Consider the following 18,890-nt stretch of genomic DNA (forward strand, 5'->3'; position numbering starts at 1 on the left):
CTCATGGTTGTCTGGAAAAAAATTAACATCTGGATGGATGGAAGTTTTGCTTCAAAATGCAAAATATTTCATAGGAAGTGTAATCCTTTTCTCTATTTTGTGGTCAGAACCAGATGAACAGAAATATTAATTTGGTTTACGTTTCATATTTAAAGCAATAAAAAGAAATTTGTCCAGTAATCGTCTGAACCGTTTTCTAACCGTCGTGTGAGTTGGCTAACTCTCTCGCTGTGTTGACATAAATATTGGATGATTTTTCAGAATGTTTCTTAAAGAGGTTGGTACGGTGGCCGACAGGTGCAAATGCGCAGCAAAAGAGAAAACATGCAAACTTTTTGTTTGCTGCATTTTATTCGCTTTTTGCTTGCCGCATTTAATTTGTGCGCGTGTTTTTTTTTTTGTTTGCATGTTTTCTCTTTTGCTGCGCATTTGCACCTGTCGGCCACCGTAGGGTTGGAGAACCAGAAAACACTAAAGCAAAGCCTGAAAGTCTGAGAATCAGTGAGAGGTTTAAACACAATTATTAATCTTTCATTTGACTTTAATAATGCAGCTCAACCGGTCATAAAGCAGCATCTGGAAACAAAATGCTTGTGAAATAAAAATATTAACGTGGACATAAAATTCAGGCACATCCAGTCCAGCAGGTGGAGCCGCTGATCCAGCACACACATAAAACTGTCCTCTAGATGGCAGCAGAGTCTCCACAGTGACTGCACTGATTCTAATGAGAAAAGCAAAGCTTGGCTAAATAAAGCAACATTAGCAGCAGAGAATATTCTAAAGCCCAGAACGACTCGGACCCAATGTTCTGACCCAGTCTGAATGTGACCCGGAACCTCTTATGAACAGTTGGAGTTCAGGGGAACTTTGGAGACAAGGACCGCTTCATTAAATTGTCGTCTTCACTTCCTGTTTCCTTCCTCTGATTCTGATCCATCTGCAGCCCAAAGGTCAGAGGCCAACCGACCTGACACACACTGGGTCATCTTCCTCTGCCCTTCATCTCTTCCTCTGACCCACCAGGACCTCAGAGGTCAAGAGCCGTCCGAGAGGAAGAGCCATTAGTGGGCAGATGTTTCCGTCCTTCAGCTGCTGAAGGTCAACATGTGCTTTGCTGCTTCCTCTCAGAACCAACCCTACACCCCTCCTCTTCCTCATGGAGCCGGGCTTCAGGCCAGCGACCTCTGTCTGGGTTTGATCCGTGGGTACAGCTGCAGAGAGGTCAACACGTCACTACAGGATGATCCTGAGAAAGCCAGGAGATACTCCGACCTCTGACTCATCATCAGTGAGGAAGGCTGTCTCACCCCCAGCAGGTTCCTCGCCACATATCCCTCGCGGTCGTCCAGCCTGGCCCACCACCAGTCCGTCTCGGTGTCGTCATGGCGACTCAGCACGGTGATGGCGTCGCCCTCGCCGAAGGACAGCTCGTCGTCCCGCCGCGCGACGTAGTCCCACAGCGCGTACGCCACCCCCTTGTTCATGACGCCCAGCTTCTCCTGGACGCCTGCGGAGGACGAAGCGGACGGACAGGTGAGTCCGGGCACGGCGCCGGTACCTGGACGTCTCCGGCTCCACCCACCATAGAGGAACTGGGAGCACTGGCTGTAGCCCTCCTCCATCTCCTCACACTTGTCGGCCGCCGTCTCCACGTCGCTGATGGTGGTGGCAAAGATGGCGGCGCCTGACTCCACCAGCATCTTACAGAGGTGGACGCTGTTGCAGGAAGCGGCGCAGTGCAGCGGAGTCCTGACAGGAGGAGACCATGAGATGACCCCTGATGACACCTAACAGCTCCTAGAGACAATGTGATGACCCCAAGATGGCGGTCCGGAGAACAGAGGAGGAACTGACCATCCGTCGCTGTCGGCCGCGTTCACGTTCACTCCAAAGTCCAACAGAAACTTGACGATGTGGTGATGACCGGCACACACGGCGTTGTGAAGAGGAGTGATGCCTTCGTCGTTGGGCATGCTGGGGTTCTCCACCTGCAAGAGCCAGAGACTAGGGTCAGAGGTCAGAGGTCAGGACAGCCTGCAAGAAGACCTGAAGCCTCTGGTTCCAACAACAAGAGACCTTTGAGTCCCTGCAAATTGTTTGGACCAGAACCAAAGGAACCAGAGGAACCTCTGGGTGGAAACAGGCGGTACCTCGTAGATGACCCTCTGGACCAGGTCAAACTCTCCCTCCAGCGAGGCGTCCAGCAGCAGAGCCAGGGGGTTGAACTTGACCCTCAGGCTGTGACCCGTTCGCTCCGACGACGGCTTCTTCAGGTTGGTCCGCTTCGCCTGCGGACACAAGCAACCTGGTGACCATGGTAACAAGGTGGCAGCACTTGAGGGAGTCTGGGTCAATATGGACCTTTGGTCCTGAAGGGAGAGCAGGGGGTGCTGGAGGTGAGCCGTGGGCGGAGCCAGCACCTCCCTGGTTCTGGTTCTGGGCCTCGGACATCTCTGGTTCTGGAGGCGAGCCGGGTTGTGTTGAGGGAGGCAGGTTGGTGGTGCTTTCTGTCTCTTTGGGTGTTTCCAAAGTAACAGAGGATGGAGAGGAACGGCAGGACTCTGAGCTCAGGTCCTGACCTTTGACCTCTCTGGGCGCGACCTTGTCTCCCTGGTCCATGCTCCCGTTGGCTGAATGGACGCCGTCCACGTCTCCAAGGAGCCTGTCCGGCTGGTAGAAAGGGTTCGCTGGAACAGAGGAGAACGACTGAGCCCCTGGAACGACCAAGTCCGGAACATCAACAGAACCTCAACCGAGTCCTACCAGAACCGCCCTCCATCCCTCCAGCCAGCGTGTTGAACCTGCACCACAAAACACCTTCATCAGCCCTGAACTGCAGCAGGTGGACCAATTCCAGAGGTGGGAAACACATGCTGGAGACGCTAACGCTAGCTCTGTCAAAAGTAGCTCTGTCAAAAGTACCTCTGCTAACGCTAGCTCTGCAACCCTAGCTCCGCTAACGCCGCAGCATTATACGAGCACGTTATTTAGTAGAAGCTAAATATTCTGTGAAGAATTCTAATCCTAACTTCGGCACAGATGTCAAAACAGCCGAGTAAATTAACGCTAAGCTAACAATTAGGTCCTCTATTACACATTAGCTGACGTGGGGCCACCGCTGGATGACAGTTTCCATCGAGACGCTGGACTTACCGCTGATACAGCAGCTTCTGGATGTTGGGCCCTTGGGGGCCCTCAGGTTCGGTGATGGAGCTCCGCTTCTTCAGGGGCCGTGGAGCGTTGCTGAGACGGCGTCGCAGAACCTCCAGGTCGGCGTCGTTCTGGTACCGCAGCTGCGAGTGGGCTGAGGAGACAGCAGACCAGAATAAGCTCTGGTTTCCTGATAAAGGCCCAGTTAACCAACAGAACTGCCAGTCATTCTGACCGGGCCTATCACCATGGCAACCATTAGGTCCTGTGTGAGTGGGGAACCCACCAACCGGCGTCAGCTTGGTGGGACTGAGGGGACGAGGGAAGCCGTCCACGCCGGGCGGAGGAAGGACCGCGCCGTCTCTGGCTTCGTCCTGCGGGACGGGGGACGGGGACGGGACTACGGGCTTCCCGTAGACTGTGGAGACAGAGCAGACAGTGGGACGAGTGGTCAGCCCTATCGGACCTGCGGCCGCGCCGAGGCGGTTCCAACCTGCCCTGACGGTGGCCCGGTTCCCAAGAGGGCCCGGGTTCTTGGCCTGAGGCTGATGTAGGTACATGCTGTAGATGGAGCTGCTGTTCATGGTGGCGGGGCCCTTCCTAGGGGACTGCGGCCTGGACGGCTGCTCCGGGACGTAGGGACGCACCGCCACCGCAGGAGGGGGGTCGGTCCGCTCCGACTGGAGGGACAGCGGGGAGGACGGCACAGAACCTGGACACAGAACCAGAACCAGCTGCCAATACATCACGACTAGCTAGCTGTTAGCTAAACAGTGCCTGTTATCCAAGCACTGTCTGTTAGCCAAATGCTAACTTTTAGTGAAATACTAAGTGAGGATCAGTGCCTCCAAATCCGAGGCCATGGTCTTGAGCCGGAAAAGGGTAGAGTGCCTTCTCCGGGTCGGGGGTGTCCTGCCCCAAGTGGAGGAGTTCAAGTATCTCGGGATCTTGTTCACGAATGGGGGAAGAAGGGAGCGGGAGGTCGACAGGCGGATTGGCGCTGCGTCTGCTGTCAAGCGGGCGCTGTACCGGTCCGTCGTGGTGAAGAGAGAGCTGAGCCAAAAAGCGAAGCTCTCGATTTACCGGTCGATCTACGTTCCCACCCTCATCTATGGTCATGAGCTTTGGGTCATGACCGAAAGAACGAGATCGAGGATACAAGCGGCCGAAATGGGTGAGTAGTTCATGTCCCACCAGGAGGACGGGTAGACCCAGGACACACTGGAGGGACGATGTTCCTCTGCTGGCCTGGGAACGCCTCGGGATTCCCCTGGAGGAGCTGGAACAGTGGCGCGACCCCGGATAAGTGGAAGAAAATGGATGGATGGATGGATGGATGGATGGATGGATGGATGGATGGATGGATGGATGCTAGCTCTCAGCTAAACATTAGTTGCTGGGCAAATGCTTTCTCTCAATGAAAGTACAGTTGTTAGATAAACGGTTAGCAGTTAGCTAGACACCAGCTGTTAGCTAGATGCTAGCTGTTAGCTAAACATGTCGACGGTAGACTGGGCAGGTACCAGAGAGTAAAATCCTCCTCCCATCAGAACCAGGGTTCTGCAATAGAACCCTAAGAATCCTCTTCTTCAGTCAGAGGCTTCCTTCCTAACCACTGCAACACAGACCTCTACAGGAGAAACTTCTTAACATATTTGTTTTTCTCATATTTTGTTTGTTGTTAATTTTTCTTTGTAATTTTATATTTTCTGAAATCCATAGAAAACAATGAAAACATGAAAATATTTAGTAGAAACCAACAATCACAATTACATCCTGAAATATTATTATTCATAGACCATAAGTCTAGATATGAGAAATCTAGTATTTCAAAGTATTTCCCGTCTCCGTCTCTGGGCGGTACCTGGGTTCTGGTTGGGGACGTGCTGTGGCGATGAAGACGAGGAGGAGGAGCCGGCGGGGGGGCGGGGCCAGCCCAGCGTCCCGGGCGCCGAGCGCGGCAGGGAGCTGCAGTGATGGGCGGTGGCCTGATGGGCGGCGCTGGGGTACGTCCCGTAGCCGGAGGGTCGCAGCTGCTGGGAGGACCAGAACCCGACTCACTGCATCTCCATAGCAACTACTACATGCATCAACCAGCTGAGACCAGATGTTTACATACTCCCTGTCTGACATGAAACCGGACTGAACTTCCTGGTTAAGGTCCAGTTCACCAAGCTGGTTCTGTATCCAGAAAAGTTCTGGATCATCAGAACTTTTCAACCATTTCATGAAAGTTGACCTTTAACCTTTAGCACCAGGATTGAGTCCATTCTTCCTCACAGAACCACTGGAATCGGGTCAGGACTGTAGCCGTCCTGCCTCACAGAACCTTCCAGTTCTGCCAACCAGAAAACCCATTTGGACCCGACTGTCTAGCAACACAGCATGATGCTGCCACCACCACAGTGTGTTACAATAGGGATGGAGGTGCCAGGCTTCCTAGCGTCCAGGAGACAGGACGTGACAAAGGTTTCGTCCCTCTGGACATCTGGAGGAACGGCTTCTTCCTCGCTGAAGCAGAGTGAGAATTAACCTATCAGAAGCTGACAAAGCCATGACATCACCAGTGGGGCGGGGTTCAGAGGTACAATGCTCTCCTAATGCTTAGGGAACTGAAACAGGTGTGTCTGGTCTGGTTTCCAGTCAGACAGAGGGAACAAGTCTGGGTCAGAAGAACAAACGGTACCAGTTCTGGACTGCAGGTCCTCCAGTCGGGTCCAGTCTGGCTGATGTTGGGCCACGGAGCGTCGCTGACTGAACAGGAAACAGAAGAAACAGAACAATGTTAAGAAAGAGTGGAAATTCAACAGGGATAACCAGAGTCAACCAGGGACAACCAGACCAGGAGTCCCAACAGAAGGTAGCACCAGGACAGATGAGGGGACAGAAAGATGAGACAGGAGACACAGAGGGACAGTCATCGTGAAGACGACCCGTCTAGAGGCGAGTCCATGTCCACCGTGAAGACACTAGGACCTGATAGGGAGCGGACATGGCTGAGCAGTGCAGCTTTGGGCAGAAGGTCCGCCGGGCGTCCTGGGTCGCGCCTCCCATCAGCCGGCGTCTGGACGTACGGGCAGACGGCCGCCACTCGGCCGGAGACGGCGGTGCCGGGTTGCAGGATCGTCCGGGGGGAGGACTGGCCCTCATTCCGGCTCAGCTGGAGTGGAGACAGGCATCAGAGAGGACGGCGAGACAGGAAGCGGTGCGAGACGAGATCGGTACCTCTGCTTTCTTCCTGTGGAGACGGTCCCTCAGCTCTCCGATCCGGCGGTCCATGGCCGCCACCTGACCCGTCCGCTTGGACAGCAGCTCCTGGTTCTGGGCCAGCCTGCCGCTCTGCTCCAGGTTCTGACGATTCCGGGCCTGAAACACAGCCGGTACCAGTACCATTACCAGTTCCTCTACATGAGTGACAAAATTAAGGCCAATAGTCTTCAATCGATGTCAATATTTGTTAAAACAACGTAAAGCTCATAACCCCGACCTGCGCTAACCATCATCACAGTTTGAAACACATTTCAGTATCATGAAATGTACAACTGGCTGCATGGTGGCGCAATTGTACATTACAGCACTGTTGTCTTGCAGCAAGAAAGTCTTGAGTTCGATTCCCGGGTCTTTCTCCCTGTGCATGGTGGGTTATCTCCGGCTTCCTCCCAGACTGTCAGGTCTCTCTGAATTCTCCCTAGGTGTGTGTGGTTGTTTGTCCTGTCTGTCTTAGTGTTGCCCTGCGACAGACTGGCAACCTGTCCAGGTGACCCCGCCCTTCACCCCAAACGTTAGCTGGAGAGGCAGCAGCTCCTCCTGACCCCACTGGGGACAAGGGTGGAAAGAAAATGGATGGATGAAATGTTCAACTGTATTTTATTCTGAAGAACCATCGCGACTCCTTTCTGTCTGGCTACACCAGGTGTCGCTTGTTTATTCATTTTAGACCGATTCAATCCAGCAGCGCCTCCTACTGGCTCCTAGTACCCATCAGAACCTGGGCTCACCTGCAGCTCCTGGTAGAGCTTCCTCAGCTCCACGCCAGCAGAGCCGGATAACAAGGAGCCCTTCTGGGCGCCGGGTCCCACTGGGGACCCAGAGGTGTCCGCCAGCCTCTGGGCGTCGCTCTGCAGCTGGAGGTGGCCCCTCCTCAGGTCCTCCAACTGCTGGGTCAGCTGAACACCAGGAGGAAGACGAGAGGATGATGAAGAGCAAGAAAAGGCTAAAACGCATCAAAGCAGCAGCTGCTTGATTCTAATAGGAACAAATTCATGTTGTTACAGCGCCCCCACCTGCTGCAGCGCCCCCTACCTGCTCCACCCTGCTGACGGCGGCCTGCAGCTCGTCCTGCTTCTCCTGGAACAAGCTGCTCACATGGTGGATCTCTGCGGCTGCAGACAGAAGCAGTAGAGCTCAGAGTAACGATCGTCTGGCTGATGATCGTTGCTGTTTGTCTTACTGAGGTTCCCGTTGATCAGCCTGCTGTAATCCACCTGGCCTCTCATGGCGCGGATCTTCTTCAGCTTCGCCTCTTGGCTCTCCACCCGCTCCTTGAGGCGCTGCAGCTGCTCCGCCTCCGCCTGCAGAGAGACAAAGAGCTGGAGGAACATCTGGGGGAACATGTGGGGGAACATCTGGGGGAAATTCTGGGGGAACATGTGGGCCTACCTGTGAGTGTCCTGTGTTGGTTCTGCTGCCCTGCTGAAGGAACCGCAGCCGTTGCTCCTGAAACAGAGGAGAGTCATGAAGGTACTGCTGGTCCGGTTGTGGTTCTGGTTCTGGTTCTTCAGAGCTCCAGAACACTACACTGAACAGTATTTACTGTAAGTCTGTCCAGGATATTAAATCTCACTATGTTTTTATTTTAGATAAGTCAAAATAAAAACAAATTTCTGATCAAACTTTTCCACGTTAAACTCCTACAATCTGCACACAGAAGAGAAACATTTTTATTTCTCTATAGAAGTTAAATAACTTGATTTCTGTAACTCGCCACATGGACAGGCCAGATACTGACACCTGCAGGTGGGAGGTAGCATCACTTCAAGCTGATGATCTTCAACATTTATTCAGAAAATTCATAAAATTAAAAAAAATCACAGCTATACATAAAAAAAATGGCAGGAATCTTTTGATTTTGTGTAAATTTCCACAAAAACCGGAGGAGCTGTTGGCACTCGCTGCTGCTGCTGCTGTTACCTTTGCCATCAGCATCTGCTGCTGCGCCTCGATCTGCTGCTGCTGCCTGGTGGCCATTTCCTGGAGCTCAGAAAGGGTCAGCTCCACCTGCGGGACCTGCACACACACACACACACACACACACACACAGTAAAGGGCATGGTAACACACACACACACACACACAGTAAAGGGCATGGTAACACACACACACACACACACACAGTAAAGGGCATGGTAACACACACACACACACACACACACAGAGTAAAGGGCATGGTAACACACACACACACACACACACAGTAAAGGGCATGGTAACACACACACACACACAGAGTAAAGGGCATGGTAACACACACACACACACACAGTAAAGGGCATGGTAACACACACACACACACACAGTAAAGGGCATGGTAACACACACACACACACACAGTAAAGGGCATGGTAACACACACACACACACACACACACAGTAAAGGGCATGGTAACACACACACACACACACACACACACACACACAGTAAAGGGCATGGTAACACACACACACACACACACACAGTAAAGGGCATGGTAACACACACACACACACACACACACACACAGTAAAGGGCATGGTAACACACACACACACACACACACACACACACACAGTAAAGGGCATGGTAACACACACACACACACACACACACACACAGTAAAGGGCATGGTAACACACACACACACACACACACACACACAGTAAAGGGCATGGTAAACACACACACACACACACACACACACACAGTAAAGGGCATGGTAACACACACACACACACACACACACACACACACACACACACAGTAAAGGGCATGGTAACACACACACACACACACACACACACACACACACAGTAAAGGGCATGGTAACACACACACACACACACACACACAGTAAAGGGCATGGTAACACACACACACACACACACACACAGTAAAGGGCATGGTAACACACACACACACACACACACACAGTAAAGGCATGGTAACACACACACACACACACACACACACACACACACACAGTAAAGGGCATGGTAACACACACACACACACACACACACACACACACACACACACACACACACACAGTAAAGGGCATGGTAACAGTGTCTCCAGAGCAGAAGAAAGTTTGGTTTGGGAAAACTTTTCCTGTCTGATCATTAAAACTGAAGGCTTTCTGCAGTAACTGCAGAACAAGTTGGCTCTAAATATGCTGAGTCACTGGTTACCGTAGTGATTCCCTGGTGTTCATGGGAGCAGTAGCACTGATGAAAACAGTCGCTTTGGCCAGCATGCGATGGCAGCATGAACAGGTTAAAGGTTCTGCAGGTGAAGCACCTGGCCATTGAACTTCACCTTCCTGCTACAGCTTCAACCGGCTCAGATCTGTTAGCGGTTAGCCAGAGGAGCTACTCTTTACTTCCCTCTAGTGGTAAAGCATAGGCATGCTAACCCCTCAGCTCTGATGTTTTTCAGATTTCCCATCAGTCACTACAATTTTAGGATGAAGGCCATTTTTCAAGACATATTTGAGCCTCTTAAAACATTTTTTGCCTCCAGATGTTTCCCATCTTCATGAACGTCATGGAGATTTTTGTTTAGCACATTAGTGCTTAGAAACACCAGAACTTCTATAATCTCCAGAACCTTCCAGAACCTTCCGAACCTCTAGAACCAGAACAGGGGAACCCAAACTTTATGAGACCAAGATCTACTTTTTCTCTCACCAGCCGGCTGAGATCTACCTCTCATGACACGAAGACATAAAAATTGTAAATTAAACTCTATTGACTGATTTTATATATCCATCAGTTATAGCAGAAATATTAAAGTGATAGAAAACCTAATGCAGTTTCTTCCTCAGTGAGACTCTGCCACTGGGAGGAGGTTACTGGTTTCTCAGTCACAAGCTGGTTGCAAACCTGAGGCCAGCAGGTATCAGTCAGTTGTGGTAGATCTGAACTTTGACCTCAATATGAGAAGCTACAGACTGATAGGAGGAACCAAAGAGCTCTGTAAAGGTAAAGGCAAATCTTCTGAAGTTGGGATATAATTAATTTAATTTCACATAATTACCACGGTAGAAGCCATTTGTTTGTTAACATTTTATGAAATATATTTGTTCTATTTGATGTTTGTTGTGAATGACGTAAACTCACAAACTAACGAGGTAATTAGTCCAACGTTTAGAAACTACAGCGGCTGTAATGAGCCACAGCAAAGGGAAACAAAGATAAAATAACCTGAACAGGTGATCAACTCAAAACCACTCCTACCTTTTTACTCTCTCTCTTTGTAGTTTAAGCACACCTGTTACCGTGGCAACCGCCTGCACCAGCAAGACAAGCAAAGATTAAGTTAAAAACATAACATTCAGTTCGTTACGATATCAAGTTTCCAGGCTTGATATTTATTTATGGATTATTAATAATCGATCCCTGAACACAGCGACGGTTGATCAGCTGATTTAAACTCCTGCTCTGCTGTCAGTTGGTCTCTGAGTCGCTTTTTAATTTTTAATTTTTTTTGTATTGAACCAAAAGGAACTGAATTGCGCAACACCTTGTTGAAACAATAATTAATGAGATGATTAATTTTAACACGTTTTGTTGATTTTAAAAAAATGATTCTTCTTTAATGAAGCTTTAGGATCTTAGTGAATATTTTAATAAGCGCGTCAGAAGAGGAAGTTCTGCTCTCAGCCTCCTGGCGCCGTTCAGTTTGTCACCTGCTGCCGAGATCCACTCAGAACCTTCTGCGATCCACGTATTGAGCAGCCCTGCTCTAGAACCTCCAGAACCCTTCAGAACCTCTAGAACCTCCAGAACCTTTAGAATATCCAGAACCTCTAGAATCTCCAGAACCTTTAGAATATCCAGAACCTCTACAACCCTCCAGAACCTCCAGAACCTCTAGAATGTCCAGAGCCCTCCAGAACCCTGTCTGGTTCTGCTGAGCTCCTCGTCTTGGTGGAGCCAGCAGAAGTTGGGCCGGTGTAGTCGATGTGTTGTGATGTTCAGCAGAACCCTGCTGGTTCCGCCGGCCCGACCCGGCCCGGCTGCGGTACCTGCAGGCTGTCCCAGGTGATCCTGCAGGAACGGACTTTGATCTTGCTGCATTGTCCTTCCACCGTGAACTCCTGCACCAGGTCCACTTCGTTCCACTCCATGGTCCCGGCCGGTCCGGTCCGGCAGGGGAAACCGGACCAGACCAGAACTTTGTCTGGTGTCGAGCTCAGGTCTACCTCAAATACACTCTTCTTGATGAGTTCTGCTGTGGGAACCGGGTCAGAACCAGCATGTTCTGTTTCTCTCCTCGTCCTGCTGCAGCTCTTTGCTGCGACACCCACCCCCCCCTCCCCCGTCTCTCGCCCGGCTCCTCTCTCTCTCTACTGCAGCAGAGCCGGCTTGGCCCCGCCCCCTCCAGATGTGCCTGAAGAGGAAGATGATGCTGGCAGAGCGAAGAGCAGAGGGAGCGTCCCGCCGGCTGCGTCACGCTGCAGGACAGACGAGCCGGTCCCTCGTTCTGCTGGTCCAGGATGTGATTAGATCAGAAAAACTGTCAGAGAAATGGTGGAGGATACTCTGGACCGGATCGGAACCGGAATCTGGACCGGATCAACAGTTTAGCCCGGTTCTGGGTCCAGAATAATCTGGTTGTTGTTACAGATGAACTGAATTTTTTGGTCTGAACAGTTCTTTTTCATTTTTATGTAAATACATTTAACCGCTGCACTCGCCGCTAACTGCTAACCACTCGCCGCTAACTGCTAACCACTCGCCGCTAACTGCTAACCACTAGCCGCTAACTGCTAACCACTACCCGCTAACTGCTAATCTGCTTTGTTGATAAAAAGTCTGGTTCTGGTTCTGCTGAGCCCAGGCTGGCCTGGTTCTGGTGCGGGTCGGGTCGGACACTGACATCATCCTCCTGCTTCCTGTGAGGCCCCGCCCCCTCACACCTGATGTCATTTAAAGCTGCAGGCGTCTTCTTAAAGCGACAACATCCCATTAAACACACAGCCGCTGCGTCTCATGGTGTCGCCATGGAGACAGATGTCTTGCATGTCCAACAGACCTGTCCCCGTCCTGACCTGATCTCAGGCTACAGGTCAAAGGTCAAAATTTCTCCATTCCAGGATGCTGGTTCTGTTCAACCAATAAACCATCAGAACTCACCTGCAGCGGCCCGATTCTGCTGCAGCAGCCCAGTTCTGTTGCTGACACTCGGTTCTGGTACCTGGGGAGACGGAGACTCTGGAAGGTGAGAGGAAGAGGAGCAAGAGGAGGAGCTTTCAGACAATCCTCTTAGCCCGGTTATGTCATGGTCCAGGATAATCCTGCCTTCACTGACCGACCCGACCGGATCAGAACCGGGTCACTGCAGCAGCCGAGGTTCAACATGGGGGAGGAAGAGGAGGAACAGGAAGAAGAGGAGCTGGCTATTTCTACTGAGTGACTCAGAGACCAGACCGTCCTCAGCAGTCCAGTCCGGTCCGGTCCAGTCCAGACCCGGTTTGATCACAACCACTTAGTGCCGGAGCCGTATAATGATGACCGTCACTAATCCAGGATTACACACACACGTATGACTGTCTCACACACTTATTTTTAGGTTCTGATCCGCCTTCAGTCCAGACTCTACCAGTTCTGACCGAGTTCGATTCAACCCTAGAACTAAAGCAGGTTCCTTCACTCACAGCTTTACTTTAACTAGTCCACATAAACCGTCATGACGATCGGGTTCTGATCATCCCTCTGGCTCTACCTGCACAAGTTCTGGTTCTGGGATGGTTCTGGTTCTGGTGCAGCCTGCTGGGTTCTAATGGAGCTGCAGGCTGGTGTCAGAGCAAACAGATCCAGAACCATCAGGAGGTTCTGTTGTGTTTGCAGCGTTCTGGTTGCTGGTGGACAGACTTTAAGCTGTTGGTTCTGGAGCGGAGAACACGGCCCACTTACCTCATCGCTCTCTGAGGTCCGGTTCTGATCCGAGGCTGGCGGGCTTCCTGCAGAACAAACAACAAAATGTCATTCACACTCAAAGGACTAGGGTCTGATGAGTCATGTGACCCGACAGTACTGACCCTGGTGCCGACCCGACCACCCGGCACCAGAATGGGCTGCTGTTTCCAAAACTCACTATAAAACCTCAACCTGCAGTTTTCTACCAGGTGAGTTTGGTGTTGCAGTTCTACCTGGTGGCCACAGGGGGCGGTGTCTGAGGTAGTAGCGGACCTCGGGCCTCTGGGCCCCCCAGGCGTTCAGCAGATCCAGCAGCAGCAGCTCCTGAGGGAGCGGACGCTCTGAGGAAGACAAGATGGCGTCACTTCCTGGAGGCAGCAGACTGATCCACGCTCTGAGGTTTTGATGTGGTTCTGATGGACCCGATCAGGCTACATAAACTGGAAGATTATTTCACATATAACTATATTTTTCTGTTATCAGTGACATAATTTCCAGTTTTATTAATATTCAAGTTATTGACAGAAATATGGCTGCTGAAAAGTTACAAAACATTTGCAGCAGAACCAGAACCAGAACCTGAACCTGGACCTGGACCCCTGATCCCAGCGCAATCAGAGGAACGTCCCACAGACCGCCATGTGCCTGAAGCTCTGGACCGGTCCTGGTTCCGACCCGGTTCTGGCCCGGTTCCACTCACCGTGTCCATTCCAGACCTCGGCGAGGTGGCACTCGGACTCGCCTGCCTCCTTGCAGAATTCCACCACGTCTGTCACTCTGGTTGCCGTGGTAACAGGGACCTCGGTTAGCATCTGCTGGGTGTCGTTGAGGTAAACCGTCAGGATCAGCTGTAACCATGGAAACACAAGGTCTGATTGGCTGATCAGTAACAGATAATAAAAATCATCATCACAGACCAGGAACCAATCAGGATCCAACCTGCTGTCTGGTCCAGAAGTATTCATACTTTAAAGTCATAGTTTAATTTTAATTGTCAAAAATACTTTATTTACATTTGCTTAACTTGACAACTTCATAAAACCAATACATTAACTTGGATAAACTTAATTTGATAACTTCTGACCAATTAGAGAGATATATTTACGTTGGATCGGCTGTTCTCTTTTTTCAGTGCATCATCCGCCAACGTAACGAGGTAAACAGGAACCAATAATTACAATTCATTGTTTCCTGATCACAGATCCATAAACATTTAACCTTCAGTCCCAGTTATTAACCTCATTAAACCTTTACATTCTTTTTTCTGCCATTAAATATTTCATGTAGATCTGAGGTTCGTTACCATAGCTATGTTCACAAGAAACCTACCAAAATAAAAGCATAGAATAGAATAGAATTCAACTTTATTGTCATTGCACTGTCACAAGTACAAGCAACGAGATGTAGTTTGCATCTATCCAGAAGTGCTCTACGAGATATAATATTACAGATGTACAAGACTATGTATATGGACTATAAGGGGTTATAGCAGGGGTCCCCAAACTTTCTCCTGTGAGGGCCACATAACTTGTCCCTTCTCTGATGGGGGGCTGGGGTCATTTTGTAACAGAAAAAGTGTGACGATTGTAAGAGTGCTAAACATAAAAATGTATTGTTTTTCAGAAAGCACAATCAAATAACCTTTTCTGGATTCTTCAGAGAACAAAAGTCAGGAAATAACACTATTTATGAAATAAATAATAACCAAATAACACTGGGTTCTCCACATAAAAAAAGGGTTACGGTCAATTATATGCATGTATAAAATAGTTACAAACTAATAGTTAATAATAAATAAAGTTCATTACTAAGGAACATTTTATTGCAAAAGTCCAACTTATCAAATAAAAATGCACATATATGAAAATACTCTGGTATTGTTCAGGGGGCCGGACCAAATGTGGAGGCGGGCCGCATCTGGCCCGCGGGCCGTAGTTTGGGGACCACTGGGTTATAGCAAGAGATATAGATATTATGTATAAATATAAATATGGGAGCTATATGCACAGATTATACAGATTATACAGAATATATAAGAATGTTAAGGAATGAATTATAGATAAATAATGGCAGATAAAATTTACAGGTTGTATGTGTGTGTGAAGAAAACAGTCCGTGATGTGTGTGTGTGTGAGGATAGTCCATGTGTTATTGTTGTATGAGAGGATAGGGGAGTACAGTCCTTATAGTTTATGTTTTATGTCAGGAGGCGTTCAAAAGCCTGACAGCTGTGGGAAAGAAGCTGTTCCGGTGCCTGGTGGTTCTGGTCCGTAGGCTTCTGTAGCGCCTCCCAGAGGGCAGGAGGGAAAAGAGTGTGTGTGCTGGGTGAGTGGAGTCCTTTGTGATTTTCCCGGCCCTTTTCAAACACCGCTTCCTGTAGATGTCCTTGATGGCAGGGAGCGGTGCCCCGGCGATATACTGGGCAGTTTTCACCACCCTCTGCAGCGCCTGCCGGTCGGAGACAGAGCAGTTCCCGTACCAAGCTGTAATACAGTTGGTGAGGATGCTCTCAATGGTGCAGCGGTAGAAGTTCGTGAGGATCTCTGAGGACAGGTGGTTCTTCCTCAGGGTCCTCATGAAGATGAGGCACTGATGCGCCTTCTTAATGAGTTTGGAGCAGCTGGTCGTCCAAGTCAGGTCCTCGGAGATGTGGACTCCCAGGAACTTAAAGGTGTCCACACGCTCCACCACTGTCCCCTTAATGTGGATGGGTGGATGTAGGTCAGCATTCCTCTTGAAGTCTACGATAAGCTCCTTGGTCTTCTCGGTGTTCAGCTGCAGGTTGTTTTTGTCGCACCACTCAGCCAGACGGTCTACCTCCTCCCTGTAAGCGGCCTCGTCATTATCTCTGATGAGGCCGATCACCGTGGTGTCGTCTGCGAACTTGATGATGGCGTTAGAGCCGTGGACAGGTCTGCAGTCGTAGGTGAAGAGGGAGTAGAGGAAGGGACTCATCACACAGCCTTGTGGTACTCCGGTGTTTATGATGATGGTGGATGAGAAGTGGTTGTCCAGCCGCACATGTTGAGGTCGACTGGTCAGGAAGTCGAGCAACCAGTTACACATGAGTGGACTGATGCCGAGGTCTGTGAGTTCAGTAATGAGTTGTGATGGGATGACAGTGTTGAATGCTGCACTAAAATCTAAGAACAGCAGTCTGGCGTAAGTGTTCTTACTGTCCAGGTGAGAAAGGACAGAGTGCAGTGCTATAGAGACTGCATCCTCTGTGCTCCTGTTCTGCCTGTATGCAAATTGGTGGGGGTCTAGTGTGGGGGGGAGACAGGATCTGAGGTGTGCTAGGACCAGCCGCTCCAAGCACTTGGTAATGATGGGGGTAAGGGCTACTGGGCGGTAGTCATTGAGTCTGGTTGGGTTGGGATTCTTGAGGATTGGGACGATGGAGGGAGGTAGACTTGAAGCAGGTCGGTACCACAGTGGGGGCCAAGGACAAGTTGAAGATGTCCGTCAGCACTGCTGCCAGCACCAGAGCAGGTTCTGAGGACACGTCCAGGTATGCCATCAGGACCCGCAGCAGTTCACCAGTAGTTAGCATAAAAAGCTAATTCTAGCCATTAAAAAACAGATCTTTACCGTTTCCTCTCTCTGCCACTAGACAGGAAACAGGAAGTCAAGCCGCTCTCTTACAGTAAACGTAAAGAGTTTCTCCCTTGGCCCCCCACGTCCCTGCTGCCGTCGCCATAGCAACCACTGACTCAGCATTAAATTCAGTGACTCGGCAGCTGCAAGCAGAAAGTTCTGGTTGGGTTTTAATTTAATCTGGATGTCATGAAGCTGGACGGATGTGAACCATGTTGGCATCACGCTCTCAGAGACAGAAGCTAACCCTGTGATGTCACTGTGGTGATGTCACAGAGGATCAGTGCTCTACGATAAATTCAAGATAATCTGCAATGAGAAATCTCTCTGAATCAATCAAACATCCATGGACAAACACAGAAACAGAGGACAGCAGATGGACGGGGACAGCAGAGAGCGTCCCCTGAGTCCTGGAGGAAACTCCTGGAAGGCTCTGGGTTCATTCCCAGTCAGGAAGCAGCTTTAACTGGGAGGACTGGTGGAGCTGGTGAAAAAACGTTCCAACTTTTAATAAGAAGATTTAAGTTCGAAGAAAGCGATACTAAAAAATGATGAAAAGGCTAATGTGTCTAAATGTCAGCCATAATGGGGCCACAAATGGCCCCCAGACCCACTTTGGACCCTTCTGCTCGTATTTGAGTTCATTCTGTGGTGATGAAGATGGAAGAAATGCTCCTTTAATCATTAAACTATATTATTATTTAAATGAAGAGCCGGTGCCACCCACAGACTGAGACACCCTGGGCGGTGTGCCACACTGGGGCCCAGAACCCGGACACCTGCTGGTACTAGACGGCCGGGGGTCCCTAGGGGCCACAGTACTGCATTAACAGATGCAGAGACTCTGGTTCTGGTCCAGCAGCGGCGGATCAACCCAGCCGTTAGTTCCCGTTAGTTTCCGTTAGTTTCCGTCAGGGTCGGTCGGAACCGAAGGGGAAACTTACCGGTAACATTTCTGCCGCTGCGGTGGGAATCAGTTCCTCCTCTCCGTTTACAGACTCCTTTTCCCGCGTCCAGTTTGGGTCCCGAACCGAACCAGATACCCGAACCCTCCCTTCCTTCCTTCCGGAGCCGCTCCCTCTCGATCCGCCCGGACCGCCGCTCCAGCTTTTACTGACCGGAGGTCAGTTCGGTGTTCCGAACCCACAGCAGCCGCAGGACCTTCTGGGCCTAAATGGGTCAGGATTCCGAACACGCCTCTTCTTCCTCCCCAAGAGGAAGGCTTCAGAAACCCAGAGAAGTGTCGATCGCGGATCGATGCTGCTGATCAGCGCGCCCTCTGCCGGCAGAGCCAGCAGCTGCAGCTGAAATTTATTATTCCGTTTTTATTTATTGTGGTATAAAAGGCAGCGGCTTTCAGCACGAGGTTCTAATACCTGATGTTCCGGTCCGGGTGGTTCTGCTCGTGTATCATCCTGCTGATCACATAGAGAAGTTGGCGCTGTTAGCTGAGAGACGTTCCTTCATCAGATCACCCCTCAGCATGATGCTGCTGCTGCCAACCAGGGTGACCTGCTGGTTCTGACCCATCAGAACCGTTCTGGACCTGGTTCTGGGATGATGGATGAGTTCAGCTGGTTATAGTCCTGTGTCGCCCTCTGGTGTTCACTGGAGGCCAGCACAGCGACAACCAGCATCCAGGGGGATTTACCTAGCAAGCTAACTCTTTAGCTTCAAACTAAATCCTTCCTACGTCACGACACTCGATTAAAATCTCGCTTGCAGCTCAGTGTGGCTTTCCTCCCATTGACTGGGATCATCAACGGTAGGTTTTTTGTTTGTTTGTTTATGGTGAACAATGACGTCAATTTTCTGCGTTGTTCTAGATCAGGGGTCTCAAACTCCAGTCTTCAAGGGCCGCAGTCCTGCAAGCTTTAGATGAGCCTCTGCTGCACCGCAGCTGAACAGAATAATTAGGTCAGTAAGGCTCTGGAGAACTTCTCTACACAAGGAGGTAATTAAGC

The 18,890-nt window shown here is 50.3% G+C and overlaps 1 protein-coding gene across 9 annotated transcripts; it reads right to left on the minus strand.

Annotated features, from left to right (window-relative positions):
• Positions 1-523: 523 nt before the first annotated feature.
• Positions 524-18,809, minus strand: LOC114134367 (apoptosis-stimulating of p53 protein 1-like). 9 transcript variants are annotated; one of them, XM_028000949.1, is made up of 24 exons: positions 18,303-18,808; positions 17,871-18,230; positions 14,030-14,177; positions 13,563-13,670; positions 13,327-13,373; positions 8,344-8,439; positions 7,813-7,869; positions 7,604-7,724; positions 7,456-7,535; positions 7,152-7,319; positions 6,379-6,519; positions 6,130-6,313; positions 5,840-5,907; positions 5,018-5,186; positions 3,647-3,865; positions 3,440-3,571; positions 3,157-3,307; positions 2,767-2,804; positions 2,365-2,690; positions 2,154-2,291; positions 1,858-1,991; positions 1,586-1,752; positions 1,311-1,510; positions 524-1,214 (listed from the first exon to the last, which is right to left on the minus strand). In XM_028000949.1, the coding sequence occupies exons 2-24, from the start codon at positions 17,877-17,879 to the stop codon at positions 1,173-1,175; spliced, it is 2,943 nt and encodes a 980-aa protein (XP_027856750.1). In that variant the 5' UTR covers positions 17,880-18,230; positions 18,303-18,808; the 3' UTR covers positions 524-1,172. The 9 variants fall into 9 exon arrangements, with proteins under 9 accessions (XP_027856750.1, XP_027856748.1, XP_027856753.1 ...); XM_028000947.1 differs by having other exon boundaries at positions 5,018-5,189; XM_028000952.1 differs by lacking the exon at positions 6,130-6,313 and having other exon boundaries at positions 7,437-7,535; positions 18,303-18,809.
• Between the last annotated feature and the right edge of the window lie 81 nt (positions 18,810-18,890).

The sequence above is a fragment of the Xiphophorus couchianus genome, chromosome 19, assembly GCF_001444195.1.
Source record: "Xiphophorus couchianus chromosome 19, X_couchianus-1.0, whole genome shotgun sequence".
In the NCBI taxonomy this organism is placed as follows: domain Eukaryota; kingdom Metazoa; phylum Chordata; class Actinopteri; order Cyprinodontiformes; family Poeciliidae; genus Xiphophorus; species Xiphophorus couchianus.

Excerpts from the sequence above, each read along its gene's own strand:
- LOC114134367 (XM_028000947.1), bottom strand. Across the intron at positions 6,314-6,378 it reads TCCACAGGAAGAAAGCAGAG|CTGAGCCGGAATGAGGGCCA; the intron begins GTACCGATCTCG and ends TCTCCACTCCAG. Across the intron at positions 2,292-2,364 it reads CTCTCCCTTCAGGACCAAAG|GCGAAGCGGACCAACCTGAA; the intron begins GTCCATATTGAC and ends TTGTGTCCGCAG.